At 49.9% G+C, this 14469-nt stretch overlaps 6 protein-coding genes across 6 annotated transcripts; 4 read left to right on the top strand and 2 right to left on the bottom strand.

The window, feature by feature from the left end:
- Positions 1-368: 368 nt before the first annotated feature.
- Positions 369-1034, bottom strand: ASPVEDRAFT_79626 (uncharacterized protein; the record flags this gene model as incomplete). Its single annotated transcript, XM_040816725.1, has 2 exons — positions 369-867; positions 925-1034. The coding sequence occupies 2 exons, from the start codon at positions 1032-1034 to the stop codon at positions 369-371; spliced, it is 609 nt and encodes a 202-aa protein (XP_040663717.1).
- Positions 1035-2244: 1210 nt separating this feature from the next.
- On the top strand, positions 2245-2722 carry ASPVEDRAFT_79627 (uncharacterized protein; the record flags this gene model as incomplete). Its single annotated transcript, XM_040816726.1, has 2 exons — positions 2245-2616; positions 2666-2722. The coding sequence occupies 2 exons, from the start codon at positions 2245-2247 to the stop codon at positions 2720-2722; spliced, it is 429 nt and encodes a 142-aa protein (XP_040663718.1).
- A 1318-nt stretch (positions 2723-4040) lies between these two features.
- ASPVEDRAFT_49838 (oxygenase MpaB family protein) lies at positions 4041-4856 on the top strand (the record flags this gene model as incomplete). Its single annotated transcript, XM_040814225.1, has 1 exon — positions 4041-4856. The coding sequence occupies one exon, from the start codon at positions 4041-4043 to the stop codon at positions 4854-4856; it is 816 nt and encodes a 271-aa protein (XP_040663719.1).
- Positions 4857-5670: 814 nt separating this feature from the next.
- On the top strand, positions 5671-7710 carry ASPVEDRAFT_185182 (uncharacterized protein; the record flags this gene model as incomplete). The annotated part of the gene is made up of 6 exons (XM_040808939.1): positions 5671-5916; positions 5971-6111; positions 6375-6408; positions 6490-6942; positions 6995-7116; positions 7163-7710. The coding sequence occupies 6 exons, from the start codon at positions 5671-5673 to the stop codon at positions 7673-7675; spliced, it is 1509 nt and encodes a 502-aa protein (XP_040663720.1). The 3' UTR covers positions 7676-7710.
- A 757-nt stretch (positions 7711-8467) lies between these two features.
- Positions 8468-10718, bottom strand: ASPVEDRAFT_24871 (ATP-binding protein; the record flags this gene model as incomplete). The annotated part of the gene is made up of 4 exons (XM_040809713.1): positions 8468-8816; positions 8871-9381; positions 9431-9668; positions 9726-10718. 4 exons carry the CDS (start codon positions 10716-10718, stop codon positions 8468-8470), a joined length of 2091 nt encoding a protein of 696 aa, XP_040663721.1.
- Positions 10719-12734: 2016 nt separating this feature from the next.
- Positions 12735-14082, top strand: ASPVEDRAFT_37415 (uncharacterized protein). The gene has a single exon (XM_040811463.1). It carries the CDS (start codon positions 12807-12809, stop codon positions 14013-14015), a length of 1209 nt encoding a protein of 402 aa, XP_040663722.1. The 5' UTR covers positions 12735-12806; the 3' UTR covers positions 14016-14082.
- Positions 14083-14469: the final 387 nt, after the last annotated feature.

Consider the following 14469-nt stretch of genomic DNA (forward strand, 5'->3'; position numbering starts at 1 on the left):
GCGAGCAGCGTGGCGACGCCGAGAGAACAGCCCACTGGCTCCCACACTCCTGCAGACCCAGTTCGGGCCGAGACTTAGATTAGCCATTGCCCCCAGCCCTTTAACGGCGCTGGGAACAAGCTGTAAGCGAGATGATCGACAACGCACGGCGGACGGTACCTGAAGGCGTTGGCACGACTAAGGCGAGAAAGGTATTGAATGCGAAAAGACTCCAAGCCAAACTTGATTAGCAATGTACTCGTACTCGATATGATTATTGCCGTTGGGAACTAAGTACAATAGATTACTCTGCTGCAGCCCTATCCTCCCCTGTCCCGTTCACATGTAAACCACCACGATATTATCCGACTGACATGTTCATATCACACCTACAGCGCAAGCGCAACACCGAGGATGCCCACTGCAACAAAGACACTGGTCGAGATCGCCTTGCTATCATAAGAAGAAAAGGCCGCGTTGTCCTTGTCAGGGGCCTCGCTAGAACCTCCAGATTCGCCTCCGTCATTCGCAGAATCCGCGCTATCAGCACTAGCCTTGACGGTGCTGCCAGGAGACGCAACGGCCGCAGTAGGGTTGTAGTTAATGCTTCGATCGGCAATCTGGGTAGCGAAAAGACCCAGGTAGGACTTCGCCTGGGTCGGGAGGTCCTTGTACCAGTCGGGGACCTCGCCGTTGGCAGCGCTTTCCTGAAGCGCACTGCGAGAAGCAGGGTTCACCAGGCCGCGAAGAACGGAGGTAGGGACTGCATTGACGAGGTCGGTCAAGATGCCTGGGGGAGGTGTTGGGAGCGAGTCTTTAAGATCTTTGACGCTGGCGGGGAGTTCCCAGTTCGGAGGGAGAGTTGGCAACATGCCCGCAAGTTGGGAGCTGGTAGCGTTAGCATTCTTTTGCTTTTTTCCATCTGAAGCAGGGATCTAGACAAACATTTGCGAGGGCAAGTTTCCAATATCGGGAATGGTGGTGGTGGCATTTTCCTGGTCTTGCGCGAAGGCAGTGGTTGCGGCGAACGCAATGGCGAGGACGGAGAAACGCATCTTGACTTGAATACAACAATAAGAGTAGAGTGAACAGAACCTTTGATGCGAAGCAGAAGACGAGGTAACTTCTCCACACAAGAGCAATCAATGTCAGGTCAAGTCAAGACAAAACCAAGGAGGGGGAAGAGCAGGTAGACATACTCCAAGAATCCACCGAGGGACCTGCCAAGCACATGCTATATAAGACTTGTGATTATGACCTTTCTTCGCCTGCATACCCCACAGATTGCGAGGGTCTTTCAAGATGTGTCAATCGTGCGGGATATAGTACCGATTGTTGAATATACGACCAGCCCGCGGTCCGTCCATCCCTCCCGAGGTCACCCAAAGGCGTCATAATTGGACTCAGCAAATGAATATTTCCTTGTCGATCGCCCCAGTTACCAAATCTCCATATTGATTTCGGCCGGGGGCCCACGGGCCGTGCAGCTATGGTGGAATTTGCCCCTCCGCATGATGGGTCTGGCGACGAGCCGCCACCCGGATGGAGCATCTCGAAAAGCTATTGGAGGTGTCTTACTTCTTTTTAATTTAATATATGACTGTAAAGCTAGTCTATCACGGAATCACAACATTTGCGCAACCATATGCCGTGTATGCGTTGGACTTTAGACCACTCTCTGTTTGATCTCGGGAATTGCTGGGATATACGGTATACCCTATTCATGTACAGCTATATAGACAGAATAACATTTTTTCATTATCTCTAGAGCTCCAGATATTGTAGCAAGGTTCAATGATCCCACAAATGCAAGACTAGCTTTCCGGGCACCCTACATCCTGCTAGTTGCTTACCGGCCGTGATGTCTCATCTCCGAAGGCAATGAGTAAACAGACCCTGCAGGTTTCTAAACCCCGCACTATCTTCTGAGTGGCTTTCATCATTTTCCTCCTGATTATCACCGTCGATCCGCGGGCTGTTTACCGAATGTGCCAAAGCGAGGACACCAACTTGCCGTCACATGGATCATGGGCACGGAGAGAATGCTGGTAACATACCGTTCTTGCAATTGGTACTATGAATCCGTCCAGCTACGAGCACGGCTTCTTGAATATAAAAGCATCCTGATGTTCACCCTCAACTTTCTCCTCATCAGCAACCTCACCAATCTCAGGAGTTCCTAGTTGTTCCAAGCTTCTCTCTCACGCCAAACAGCCTTCAACTTATAATTCCTAACTCCTTGCAGCACCAAGTCCGCTTTTCAAAATGAAGTACTTCCAATTCTTCCTTCTGCTCGTCCTGCCCCTCGTGGCCCTGGCTATCCCAGCTCCCGACCCCGTCGAGCAGCTCAAGAGCGCCCTTGTTGCCCGCCAAAACGATACCGGCGGTGGTGACCTCCTCGGTGGCCTAGGCGATATCGGCGGTACCATTGGCGACGTCCTCAACTCCATTGGACCTCTCCTCGACTTGATCAACCCCGACACCGTCAAGAAGCTGTCGACAATCATCACAAACGCCGCTAAGCTGCTGAACGACAAGACCACTCAGAACATTATCAACGTTGTTGGAAGCGCCAATGAGCTCCTGACTCCTGACTTTGTTAAGGCTATCAGCGGCTTGATTGATGCGGTTGCTCCGGTATGACCTTCTCCACTAACGTTGTGAAATTTGACTAATACTATTCTAGCTCATCAACGCCATTGTTCAGCTCATCTCCGGTGTCCTCGGAGCTATCTTTGGCTAGACGCGTCAAACGGAATCAATTCGTTGAGCTGCAGCTAACTTGACAAGACATAGCTATCCTGGATAGTCCAGCTCTACGAGTGGTTCCTTTTGGCAGGTCACAATATATAAGACAGGCAAACCACCTGTCGTGGATTGGATGTTGGAATGGTAATCTGGGGTGGATTCGAAAGGAATGTTCCTGGATATGATGCAGGGTTGCTGGTTGTATATAGTCGCAGTGCTTGGAGGACATGTTGATTAGGCTTTATGTAGCCTTCCGCTAATAATACTATGCTTCCCTTGCGAGATATTCTTCTTCAAATTAGCAAAGTAAACTATCAAATATACACTGGTGCAATTATTGCCTCAACGCACGATATCCTCGTTTCTGACGCTCTGCAATTCGGATTCAGCTCTGCAAAGACGATTACATACTATCAACGTCGACATTCTACTGTACCACCCGCACACAGCTGGATTGATTCTTGCGGGGCTTGAGTCGACCGTATTGATCATGATCTAACCCACCATCAATGATGGGCCTCCAGGATCCGAAGGACGTCGTTACTTAGCGGTAACGATGGCGTAATCTGACAGTGCCAAAATTACACCCTCCGTATATTCCTAATATTCTATTGGCTTTTATCTCGGAGTGGACCCGCCCAAGTGGGTCTCGGCCCGTCAGCCAAAGTCCCGAACAACCTAAATTTACTAAATGTCTAAATTGATTATTTCTCCGACTCGCCTCGAGGACCCTCGCCAATCGTCGATCTATTGCTCGGTGCCCATCTCCCTCTCGCAGTGGTATCCAGGAATGTCTCCGTGTGATATCGTCATATCCCATCTCCCCGCTTTCCCCATCATGTTCGCCCGGATCCCCCATGGGTCCGTTCCGCTTGTGACCTCCATCTGGCGCGTGAATGAGGGGAAGAGCCCATTGCCTCACTCTTTAAAATGGTCAAGCATGAGATTTTGAAGGTGCCGATGGCGGTTCGCGGCAGCGGCTAGGGGCCCTCGGGCTTCTACCCTCCTTTACAGAGGCAAGATGCGGAAAGTCAGCGGCATCAGTTGTATCAGAATGGCGTGGTGTACGCTCTATCCAGAGACTCAAGCTTTATTTACTAGAGCTTCCCTGCCTTGGGCTTCCAAGAAATTCATATCTCTCAGTTTGACCAAAGCAAAGTCTTGTCGAAAGATATACCATGATCGATACAACCATGGCCGAGAAAGCCCCCGAGGCCACCTCCCAAGCCGAGAGCTCCAGCTCTGGCTCATTCACCATCACCGTCGAGAAGGAAGACCCCAACAACCCCTTCTCCAGGGTATCTCCACTCGCAATGAAAGAGCTCAAGAAAGTCGCCCGCGAAGGCATAGCCCTCGCCGGTGGTCCGGCCGCCATCCTCCTCCAAATCGCCCACCCTTCTGTCGGACAGGGTGTTGCAGACCACAGCACATTTACAAAGCGTGCCATTGCCCGAGTCCAGTACACGCAGATGTACATCTACGTGATGATATTCGGCACGCCCGAAGACAAAGCAAGCATGAAGGCGTGGGTAGACCAGGCTCATGCGCGCGTCAAGTCCGAGGCCGGGCCTCGACCATACAGCGCGCTTGATCCGGAACTCCAGCTCTGGGTTGCGATTACAATCTATGCCTCTATGGTGGGCATGTATGAGCTCATCTACGGGCCTCTGCCGCCTGCGATGGCTGAGCGGGTCTTCCAGGCTTACTCGGTCATGGGCACGTCGCTGCAGGTGCCGAAGGATATGTGGCCGAAGAATCTGAAGGAGTTTAGGATGTATTGGTGTGATGTTATTGAGAATCAGCTTCGGGTTACGCCTGACGCGGAGCTGGTTCTCAAGGAGATCTTTCACCCTGTTAAGAGTGTTCCGCTGTGGGCGAGGCCTGCGGTTCTTGTGGCGATGCCGTTTATTAGACGGTTGACGATTGAGCAGCTCCCGCCGTCGCTGCGCGAACAGTTTCATTTGAAGTCGAGCAAGTCATCGAGGATGATCTCGGGGCTTTTTGTTTCTGGGATGACTTGCGTGTATCCGTTTACGCCGCTGTTTGTGCGTCAGCTCCCGAAGACTTATTCCATGAGGTTGTTTAGGAAGAAGCTTAAGAAGAGAGGCGGGCAGCTTGTTAAGCCTTGATTTGGTGTCTTTCATTCTCGTTTTCTTTTTTTTTGTTTAACTTGAATTGCATGATGACGTTTATGATGTACTACTTTCGCTTCCATGTATTACCGCACATGCAATGTTCCCATATGTTAATACAACTCAATTCCATGGTGTAACTACATGATAGTTCTGAGAGGACAATAACTGCTAAGTTGGATGGTTTCCAGAGTAGATACACTTGATAAATAGGCTAAATAGCTGAGAATAGCTCGTGTCAGACTAGCGAGCACTGAATGAACAATCCGATGAAATAATTGAATTAAACCCCTCCTGTCAATCACTCGGTGCAATCCCCGGCCCAAGCGTACTGGTGTAGTACACGCTAGAATTCCAACGGCGCAAAGACCTTGGCCTGTACTCCATCACAAGCTCCGACCCCTGTCTGACTTTTTTTCGCTAGCCCATGAAAGCCAGGGCCTCCTTCCCAGACCAGCCATCAATGCGGAGTAAGTAGAAGTCCAGCTGTGTGTTCCGTCCCTACCGCGGACCGTCTGCTTAGGGCTTTTAACCTTTCGACGCCGACTCGGCTCGTGAGCACTTGGCTGCTCTGCTCGCATGCAATTACGAAGGGTCCATCCTTCAGCTCCACCCAAATCCCTGAGGGATATTCTTCTTATGTTGTCCCTTCCCCGCGGTTCCATATTTACTCCCCGCTTTGAGCTAAGTTGAGGTCTGCTGGTGCGTGCCCGGCTCCCCTGTTACTTGTTCTCAAAACAGGCCTCCTCGCAGTTCTTGTCAACCATCCAGCCCATATGTACAGACTTGATCACCTCCCCGACAGGCAATCATGATCCTCACCTTCTTCGGGTTCCTCGCGCGCGTGGGAGTCTTCATATCAGCCATCATAACACTCGGTCTCAACGGGAAGTTCTTCACGAACACAGAATACAGCGATGACCTTCTCATTTACATCATCGCTCTCGCCTCGTTCAGCGCCCTAGCATGTCTTGTCCCGCCGTATCCGAACTTTGTCTACGATTTGTTCTGGGCCCTGGCGAATGCTGTCTGTGCGGTGTTTGCGCTGGTTGTTCAGGTTAGCTCATTAAGTCTATTAGTTATTGAATGGCAGAAAGTGCTAATTGATTAGTTTATCGACTCCGAGTGCTATGGCTTTCGACTGGATAATGGTATCAAGTGTGCGACGTATAAGGCTGGCACGGCGTTTTCGTTTTTGTTGGCCTTGGCGTGGTTTGCCAGTGCTTTCTTCGTGAGTGTCTTTCAATCTAGGGTTATATATGCTAATTGGATATAGGGTGGTCTGAGGATCCTCGGCGTCGTGTTCAATATCGGGCAATATGCTAGTCGTCCGTAAGTAATGCATCCTGGGTAATTATTCAACCATGTTAATGGTGAAACAGGCTATACATCCAAGGGGCTGAGGATGATAAGGAAGCTAAGGCAAAGGATGGAGAAAACGTGGAGCCAGTAAAGAAGAAGAAGAAGATTAAGTTGGTCATATCACTCTCTCGTGGACAATGCTAATCCATGCAGGGGTTACGGAAACGATCACGTCGCCCGGTACTTCGTCTGCTATGGCCTTCTCGGTATAGTCCTCCTCGCTGCTGGACTTCCCCTTCTGTATGTTCTCCAAATATCTCCTACACAGGAAAGTCGACCGCTCACGCTCGTAGAATTATATACGCCGCTCCCGCATTCGCAATCTACCTCCTCGACAACGTCCCCATCCCAAACGTCCAAGTGAACCTGCTTAATCCAACCAACGACAGCATCCAGTTCTCCGTGCTCAGCGAGATCAAAGTCCCCGACGCCGTGAGTGTGCGGTTCGACCCTATGCAGGCGTTATTCTTCCGCGCAGAAACAATTGACGATCCAATTCCCATTGCAACTGTGGACCTGCCGAGGCTGAAATTCGGGGCCAACGAGAAGGTTTCCCTTGTTAATCAAAGTCTCAAACTTGGTGACGTCGATCAGTTCGCGGCGCTTGTTGAGGACGTTGCGTATAATCCGACATTCAGGGTTGCAGGGCAGGCAAAGACGAGGGTTCACGTTGGGACGCTGGGGACTACGGTCGATTTGCTGAAGGTTGTCTCTTTGCCAGGTCTGTCTCACTTTCGTAGACTCTATATTGATCCACGAGCTAATGTGTCCAGGATTCAACAACTTTCCCAACCTCTGGATCAACGAAATCGGGGTCATGCCGCCAGACGATCTAGGCAACAATGTGTATGGCGAGGTCGTCGTGTTCAACCCTGCCCCAGCCACCGTCACTCTTGTACGCATTTCCCATCCCTTCCATTCACTATACAGTAAGTAACAAGCTACAGGGCGAAGTAACCCTCGGCGTAATCCTCGCAAACCTCACAGTCGGCCAAGCCACCGTCGCCGTGAACGACATCGTCCCAGGAAACAATACTTTCGTCGTCCGCGCAAAGCTCAACACCCAACTAGTCGAAGACAACATTGAGGAGATCATAAAGTCCGAGCTCCCGTATCTGAAAGAAGGAAATGTTATGGCCACCGCAACCGGTATCTCCGTCGTCTATAACGGGGAGCACCTTCAGTACTGGGAAAAGGCGCTGAAGACGATCCGGGTCAGTGCGACGAGGCCCGTCAAGGAGATTCTGAATATGGTTGTTGATAGCGGGATTGGCTTTATTTTGGGAGGGATTGAGCCGGGCGATGGGCTGGAGACGTTCGTTAATAACCTGGCCGATCAGATCTTGGATACGGTTAAGGAGCTGGATGAGAATGATGTCGATGGGTATACGGAGAAGTTGGCATCGCTGGGGAAGTTGGTGATCAGGCTGCTGACTTTCTTGGGGATTTTGTAGTTACTTAATACCATCATATTAAGAGATAGCTGTCAGTATATCTCGGTAATCTATTCAAGTCTCAACACTTTCGCATGTATAGAAGAGGCTGTGCTTCTATATCCAAGACCACCTCATCTATCGAAATACCATTCGACCATAAAAAAGCGGTTTTAGGCCGTCTTTCTATTGCATTATATGCCGACAAAACCCCTAGAAAGTCGACTTAATAGCCCTTCGATGATGGATACTTCTGATCTGATCATTCTGATGTGGGTTGACCAATCCCGATGGAAACATGGTACCGTAGGTGGTTTGCTAAAGCTTGAGCCCATGAGGGTGGGGAGCCTGGGGCCTTAACCCCCCCCAATCCGGTAGGACTCTGTGTGGGCGGTGGACATTACAAGCCTATCTTCCCTTCTTTGCCACTGCGCTGATGGTGAATTTGCGGTTCTTATATAGCGAGCTTTCCGATTAGAGTCACGCGCCTTACCGCCGCTTGGCGTATCCGCGAAACGCAAAATTCATGCGACTTCTTGACCGTGGCGCCTACCCGGAAACTATAAACATAATTTGAAGACGGCCCGGCTACTGCTGGTATGAAACAGGTAATATCCTGGACTTTATGCTCTGGGAGAGATCAATTGTTGATTGAACCAATCTATTAGGCCTGGAAACACTCGTATGTCGTCCTCAATCGATAGAACCTCTCACAGGTACATGAAGCACACAGCCTCGCTGAAAGGTCTCAAGACCTAATCATATCGTCCGTGACCACTGCATTGTGCAATGTCTCTTGTGCCAAAGCAAGTATCAAACCAAGCCTCCAGCATCAATCTCCCGCGAAGCCTCCAGAACGGTTCGGATCTGGTCCATCCCTAGCGGCTGCTTCTGCTGACAGGCCAGAAGGGTCGCGATCTTGACAGTGTTTTTGATCTGGCGACCATTCAACGACAAGCGAGACAGTCTCTCGTACTGCTCGTCAGTCAGTTTGATGTCTGAGTTTGAGCGACCAAGAAATCGCCTCCAAATTTGGTTCATTGAGCTCGCCTCGAGTTCTGGATAGTGCAGTGTGAGATGGATCCGACTCTGGAAAGCTTTATCAATGGAATCGGCGCGGTTAGTAGTCATAATCAAAGTGCCACGATAATATTCCAACAATCTGTCATACTGTAATTAGCAGCGGCACCAATCTCATAAACTCAGACCGACTCACCGAAGAAAAACGGCCACAATCTCGTTGTGCCCGAGGTGATGGGACGACCGCTCTTGCAAGAAGACATCGCACTCATCGAAAAGGAGAACCGCGTCCCACTTTTCCGCGAGCTTCAACGCGTCCTGCAATCGCTGCTCGACTACCCCTGCATCCTGCCCCAGTTCCCCAGAACTGAGGACATACAGGGGCTTCCGAACCTTGTCTGCAATACTCTCCGCCGTTAGTGTCTTCCCCGTACCTGGACTACCCACGAACAGCATGATGACCCCGAGGCCCTTGCCTTCAATAACATCATCAAAGACATCTTTGTTGTTTGCTTGCCCTTCCACGAATGCCAGGACCAGATCTCGGTAACCGGCCGGCAACATTAACTGGGGGTATGCGCTATCATTCCAGTTGATGGTTCTGATTCCCTCCAGCGCGAATTCGGCCCATATTTTCAACTTCAATGAAAATCCTCGAACATAGGTCGTGCAGAGCAGAAAATGTTTCTCCAGGAGCTCCTCTTCAGCTGGAGTAATGTTAGTACCATCTCGATGTGTTATATCATATAGACTTACCGACGTCATTGTTCTCTTTGGAAGCAATGTTCCCAATCATTTTACGATTCGATAACACGGACCGATTGTCCCTGTGCATTCTCAGAAGTAAATGCCCCGGATCCTCTGGTGTGTGGTGGTCGTCCCCAACCTCGATATGGGGTGAAGCCGGGATTGATCCCAAGGGCTCCAAATGGATTTGTCTACCTGGCATGGCGTGAAAGAACGAGCTCGCGTCGATGACGATGCGACCATCAGTCTTTGGGAAGTGAGTAGAATAACACAATAACACTGCTAAGGGTCCCCGCATACTTACATTCTTTTCGATTGTTGTGTCTCCAACCTTGTACGTGATCAGTCCCGAGTAGGCCATGTATTGAAGGCCACACAACTCGCGGAACCGTCGGCCACGACTGATCGCGGCAGCTTCTGCCTGTTCTCTTGACGGATGAAACGCAACGGGGAAAACATCGAGGTCCGTAATCGCTTTGGTCCCAGCAAAGCCGCAAATTGCAAGGCACCCAGTATCATAACCAAACCGTTTGCCATCCCAGTCAACGAAGCGGACCACTACTCCAAGGTAGCCTTTCTCGTCGTTATATTCACAGTCCTCCACTAGGAAAAATCTCTCGGAGCCCGATGCTGATGTTACAACGCAGACACCCGGCTCAAAAAGTGCCCACAGCATGCGGTAGGTAACAACCCTATGTTGCAGAAGGTCATCAACCTCTGCCATCGTTTCAGCAAGCTCCGCCTTGAGGACATCAAAAAGTAGCTGGGTATACGTTGCGGCTGTCGGGTCTTCTTTCTTTTGGCGTTCGAGGATTTGACAGAACCGACTCCAGCGGTAGAAAAATGGGCGGAAAGGCGCTTTGAACACGACCTTCTTCAGGGACGGCGTAATTCCCTTATAGCCCTCAAAAACCTCGCCAAGCGTGTCCTTGAGGGACTGGCTCTGAATCACAACCGAATGCAGTGCCAGAGGCTTACCATCGCCGTGGTTTATACCCATGCGTACTATCAGTGCCCTTTGCTTTGTTCGGGGTTGTTGTTCAATTGCCATACGCAAGTCATCGGGGTATTGTTCAACCCAGTTCTTGCAGCACCGGCATTTGGGCGGCCCCTCGTAAAGGGTTTGGATTGCGCATTCCGATCCCTCAGCGGGCTGAGTATCTTTCCCGTTCACCTGGTTAGCCGGGGCTCGGGCTGGGGCGTTTTTGTCTGGTTCTTCGCCCGGCTTCAGGAACTCTATGATGTCCGTGAGTGAGGGCGACAGCAAATCTTCTGCTCCTGGAGGTTGGGTCGACATGGCGATGTGCAGTTCTTGTTTTTGACAGAAGTGAGGGGAAAAAAATTGATGTTTTCAGTGACAAGCTGTCAGCTTCGCTCTTTTATCTGAGCCATTGTCGGGGCAAGGCTGAGAGCAATGCCATATAAGTGGGGAAAGGCTGCATATTATCTCCTTAAATAATAATAACTCCTGCAAAATATAGGGCTCAGGCCATTATCAGGGCCAGGCTGCGAGCATGATATATTATCTCCTCAAATAATAATAGCGCCTGTAGAACACGAAGCTGCAAGGCTGTTTCAGCCTTCTCTTATTGCATATGGTAGCATCAGTGTCAATTCAGTCGGGCAAATTACAATTTGCATTACCAGGAGAAGGCTAATTCATCTGAGCTGTTATCAGGGCAAGGCTGCGAGGATGCTCTCGCATGATATATTATCTCCTCAAATAATAATAGTGCCTGTAGAGCATAAGGCCGCGAGGCTGTTTCAGCCTTCTCTTGCTATATATAGTAGCATCATTATCAGTTCAGTCGGGCAAATTGCGATTTGCTTTACCAGAAGAAGGCTAACAGGCTACCTCTCTCCACCTGTAGCTCATTTTCTTGTGTGCACTGGCGAAATCACTTCTTGTCAACATCTCCCAAATATCCAGACATACTACCTACCACAGTACCTCAAAAAATCAGTCACCATGTTGTCAGATTACTCATTGGAATTCCTCGAATCACTCGGTGACAATCCTTCGGAAGAAGATATCCAGCAGGTGTGGGCTGACAGAGTGTTTCCTTTGGTCCGCACGGGTGACTTTGCCAAAAATTGGTCTGTGGTGGACGATTCCGATGGTATATTCGCCCGCCCAAACGGTACCCAATGTCGGGTGGAACCTCAGTCTCACCATCATTCACGATGCTGTGTTCTGATCCAGCACGACAACCAGACATATAGCGAAGAGTGTATGCCCTACGAAGCTATAGTGTTTGCCAAGATCACCCATGCGTTATCGCTCAAGGAATTGAAGGTGAAGAACACGGCCTGTCGAAGCGAGGTGGCAAGACAGTATTTTATTCAGCGGTTTGTCAATAAATTGCCCAGTCGATGGCGCCAATTTATCGTCCAGGCAGAGGCGCACAAGTACGACGAAAGTGGAACCATAGAGCCTGAGATAGTCGGACAAAACGTCTATCAGCGTCTATCCAACCCCAAGAACATCCGACTACTTTCCGTGCTACCGAGCCTTGAGTCCTACAATCCCATCCAATGTTCTCTTCGCGAGATAGACCTTGCATTGTATTCTGAGTACGAAGCGCTATCTTACGCTTGGGGTCGATCTGATGCTAGAAGCGTCATCACCGTGAATGATCAGTCGTTCGCTGTGACACCAGATCTGGAGGCAGCGCTCAGGGACATGCGCTGGCGCGAGCAGGAGCGTGTCATGTGGGTGGATGCTATTTGCATTGATCAATCCAACCTACAAGAACGTGCTCAGCAGGTTATGCAGATGGATCGCGTCTACCTCAATGCTACTAGAGTAGTGGTTTGGCTCGGGAGGGAATCAGTGACGAGCAGCCGTATCTTTCGCTCCCTGCACCTCGTATCTAAGGAGCGTGAAAAACACGATTTTGAAAGTACTCTCTCGTCCCTTAACTTTCCTTTTCATCCAGAGCCATTCAACTGGGATTCTGATAAGCATGTTGTGACGGAGGCTCGAATTAAATCCGTGCTCGAAATTAGCAGACCAGAAGCATTGTTACCCCAGGAACTTTGCAGCTTGAAAGTGGATTGGCTACAACATCTCCTGAACTTGACAGAGGCCTATAGAAAAATCCTCCGTCGGCGATGGTGGAAACGCGTGTGGGTGCTTCAAGAGGTGATCCACGCCAGGCGAATAATACTGCAATGTGGATCTCAGGCCGTAGAATGGCCCTTGTTTCAGGAAGCCTTGTATTCAATGATCCAGAGCTTGAAAGAATCCGGCTTTCATTACAACAGCGGCATCACGAGGAGGGCACAAGCTCGCTGGGAGCTTTGCTGGGCAGCCAGCGCCACATTTCCCTTCTTCCTCCTACACAGGGCTTCGCAGGAGACAGGAGGGAGAGTCTCCCTCTCGATGTCTAGACTGCTGGCTTTGACTATCAATTTTGATGCTTCTGACCCGCGCGATCAGATCTTTGGACTGATCACTCTCCTTGACGAGGCCAGCGACGAGCGTAATGATTTCCGGCCCAACTATATGCTTCCCACACGGTGGCTTTACATCCAAGTTGCCCAGCGATTCCTAGTCCAATCTCAGAAATTAGAGATTATCACTGCTCACGCGGCTCCCCCCGACTATCAGATGCATAAAATTCGCAGATGGAAACAAGATTTACCGTCATGGGTGCCCGACTGGACCATTCATAGTCTTTGGCAGTTAAACTCTATATGGATCAGTTCTTTCTCTCCCTACAACGCGCTCTTTCCATTTATGCATCATTCGCGGGACTCAGAAGACGTGATCAAACCAGCATCCTCAAGCACTACTACAAGCCCAAGCACGGAACAAGCAGGCCAAGTCTATAATGCCAGCTTACACGACATCTCCCCATTTCCGCTTGAATTCTCCACAGATGGAGGGATCCTTCGTGTTTGCGGTGTCCCATTCGATACGATAGAGGTAGTCGGCTCTTCATGGGACATCGGAAGGACTATGTCCCAGAGTTTCGATACCACCACGGGCGTCTTAAATTTAGAGCACAATAACAAGATCCAGCTTTCTATCGTCAACCAGTGGAAAGAGATCGCCAGGCTAGATGACCCGGGAACTTACCCGTTCAGTCCACACTCCCGTCGCGAGGCATTCTGGCGCACGCTCCTCCTTGATCGAGTTCGCTCCATGCGTGAGCCACTTTATATCCGACGCATCCCCTCCGAGCCAACAGAAGAAACTCTATCAGAAGTGATCTGGGGCCCCGGTGTAGATTGCGGTTTCCCACCCGAGTCCCAGAGCGATGAAGATTTTCTTATTTTCTACGTGAGGAAGGAAGGGGCGGAGTGGTGGGCCTTTGGAAATATCAATCTGCATTGCGTCAACCTAGTTTTTTTCCGCACAGCCAAAGGTTCTATCGGGGTTGGACATCCTAATATCCAGCCTGGGGATCAGATCGCTGTCTTATTAGGCGCGCCCGTGCCTATCGTACTACGACAGTATGAAGAGGGTCATATTGTTATCGGACAGTCTTATGTACATGGTATCATGGACGGGGAAGTCATTGAAATGGAGCGTGAGTGCGGCCGGGGGCGGAAAAAGGAAGATTTCCAAGTGTATGATCTTATATAGTATCAGCTGAGTAGAAATAAGGGGTTGGTTCTGTGCCAGGAAATGGATGCGTTCTAGTACTTTAGACCACAGCACATCTAGTTGTAGAATAACAGAATTTTTTTGATTTATTGCCACCTAGGTCGAAGGCAGAGAGATATAAAGGATTCTAACAGTTCTCCCTCCACCTCTACCTAGCATTGGCGTAGCAGGCGTGGTTGATGTACAACGCTATACGCCAGAGGCCGCTGGAGGAAGAATGTTTGTCGTGCTCTACTTTCAGGCGGTGTTACAGGGCACTTATATAGTGCGTGTATAAGAAATATAGAGAGGTTATAGCTAATGCTATAGATAGGTTCTTTTATAGCTTCTATATAGCTAAGGAAATTAACTATATATCAGCACTCTTTATTATCTTGTATGTTTATATATCTATTAGAAGTAATCGGTGCTTGCCAGGGCTCATAGTATCTGA

Source organism: Aspergillus versicolor (assembly GCF_001890125.1).
Source record: "Aspergillus versicolor CBS 583.65 unplaced genomic scaffold ASPVEscaffold_2, whole genome shotgun sequence".
NCBI classification, from domain to species: Eukaryota; Fungi; Ascomycota; class Eurotiomycetes; order Eurotiales; family Aspergillaceae; genus Aspergillus; species Aspergillus versicolor.

Bases quoted from the DNA above. Each gene is read 5' to 3' on its own strand.
- ASPVEDRAFT_37415 (XM_040811463.1), top strand. From the start codon at position 12,807: ATGTCTAGACTGCTGGCTTTGACTATCAATTTTGATGCTTCTGACCCG.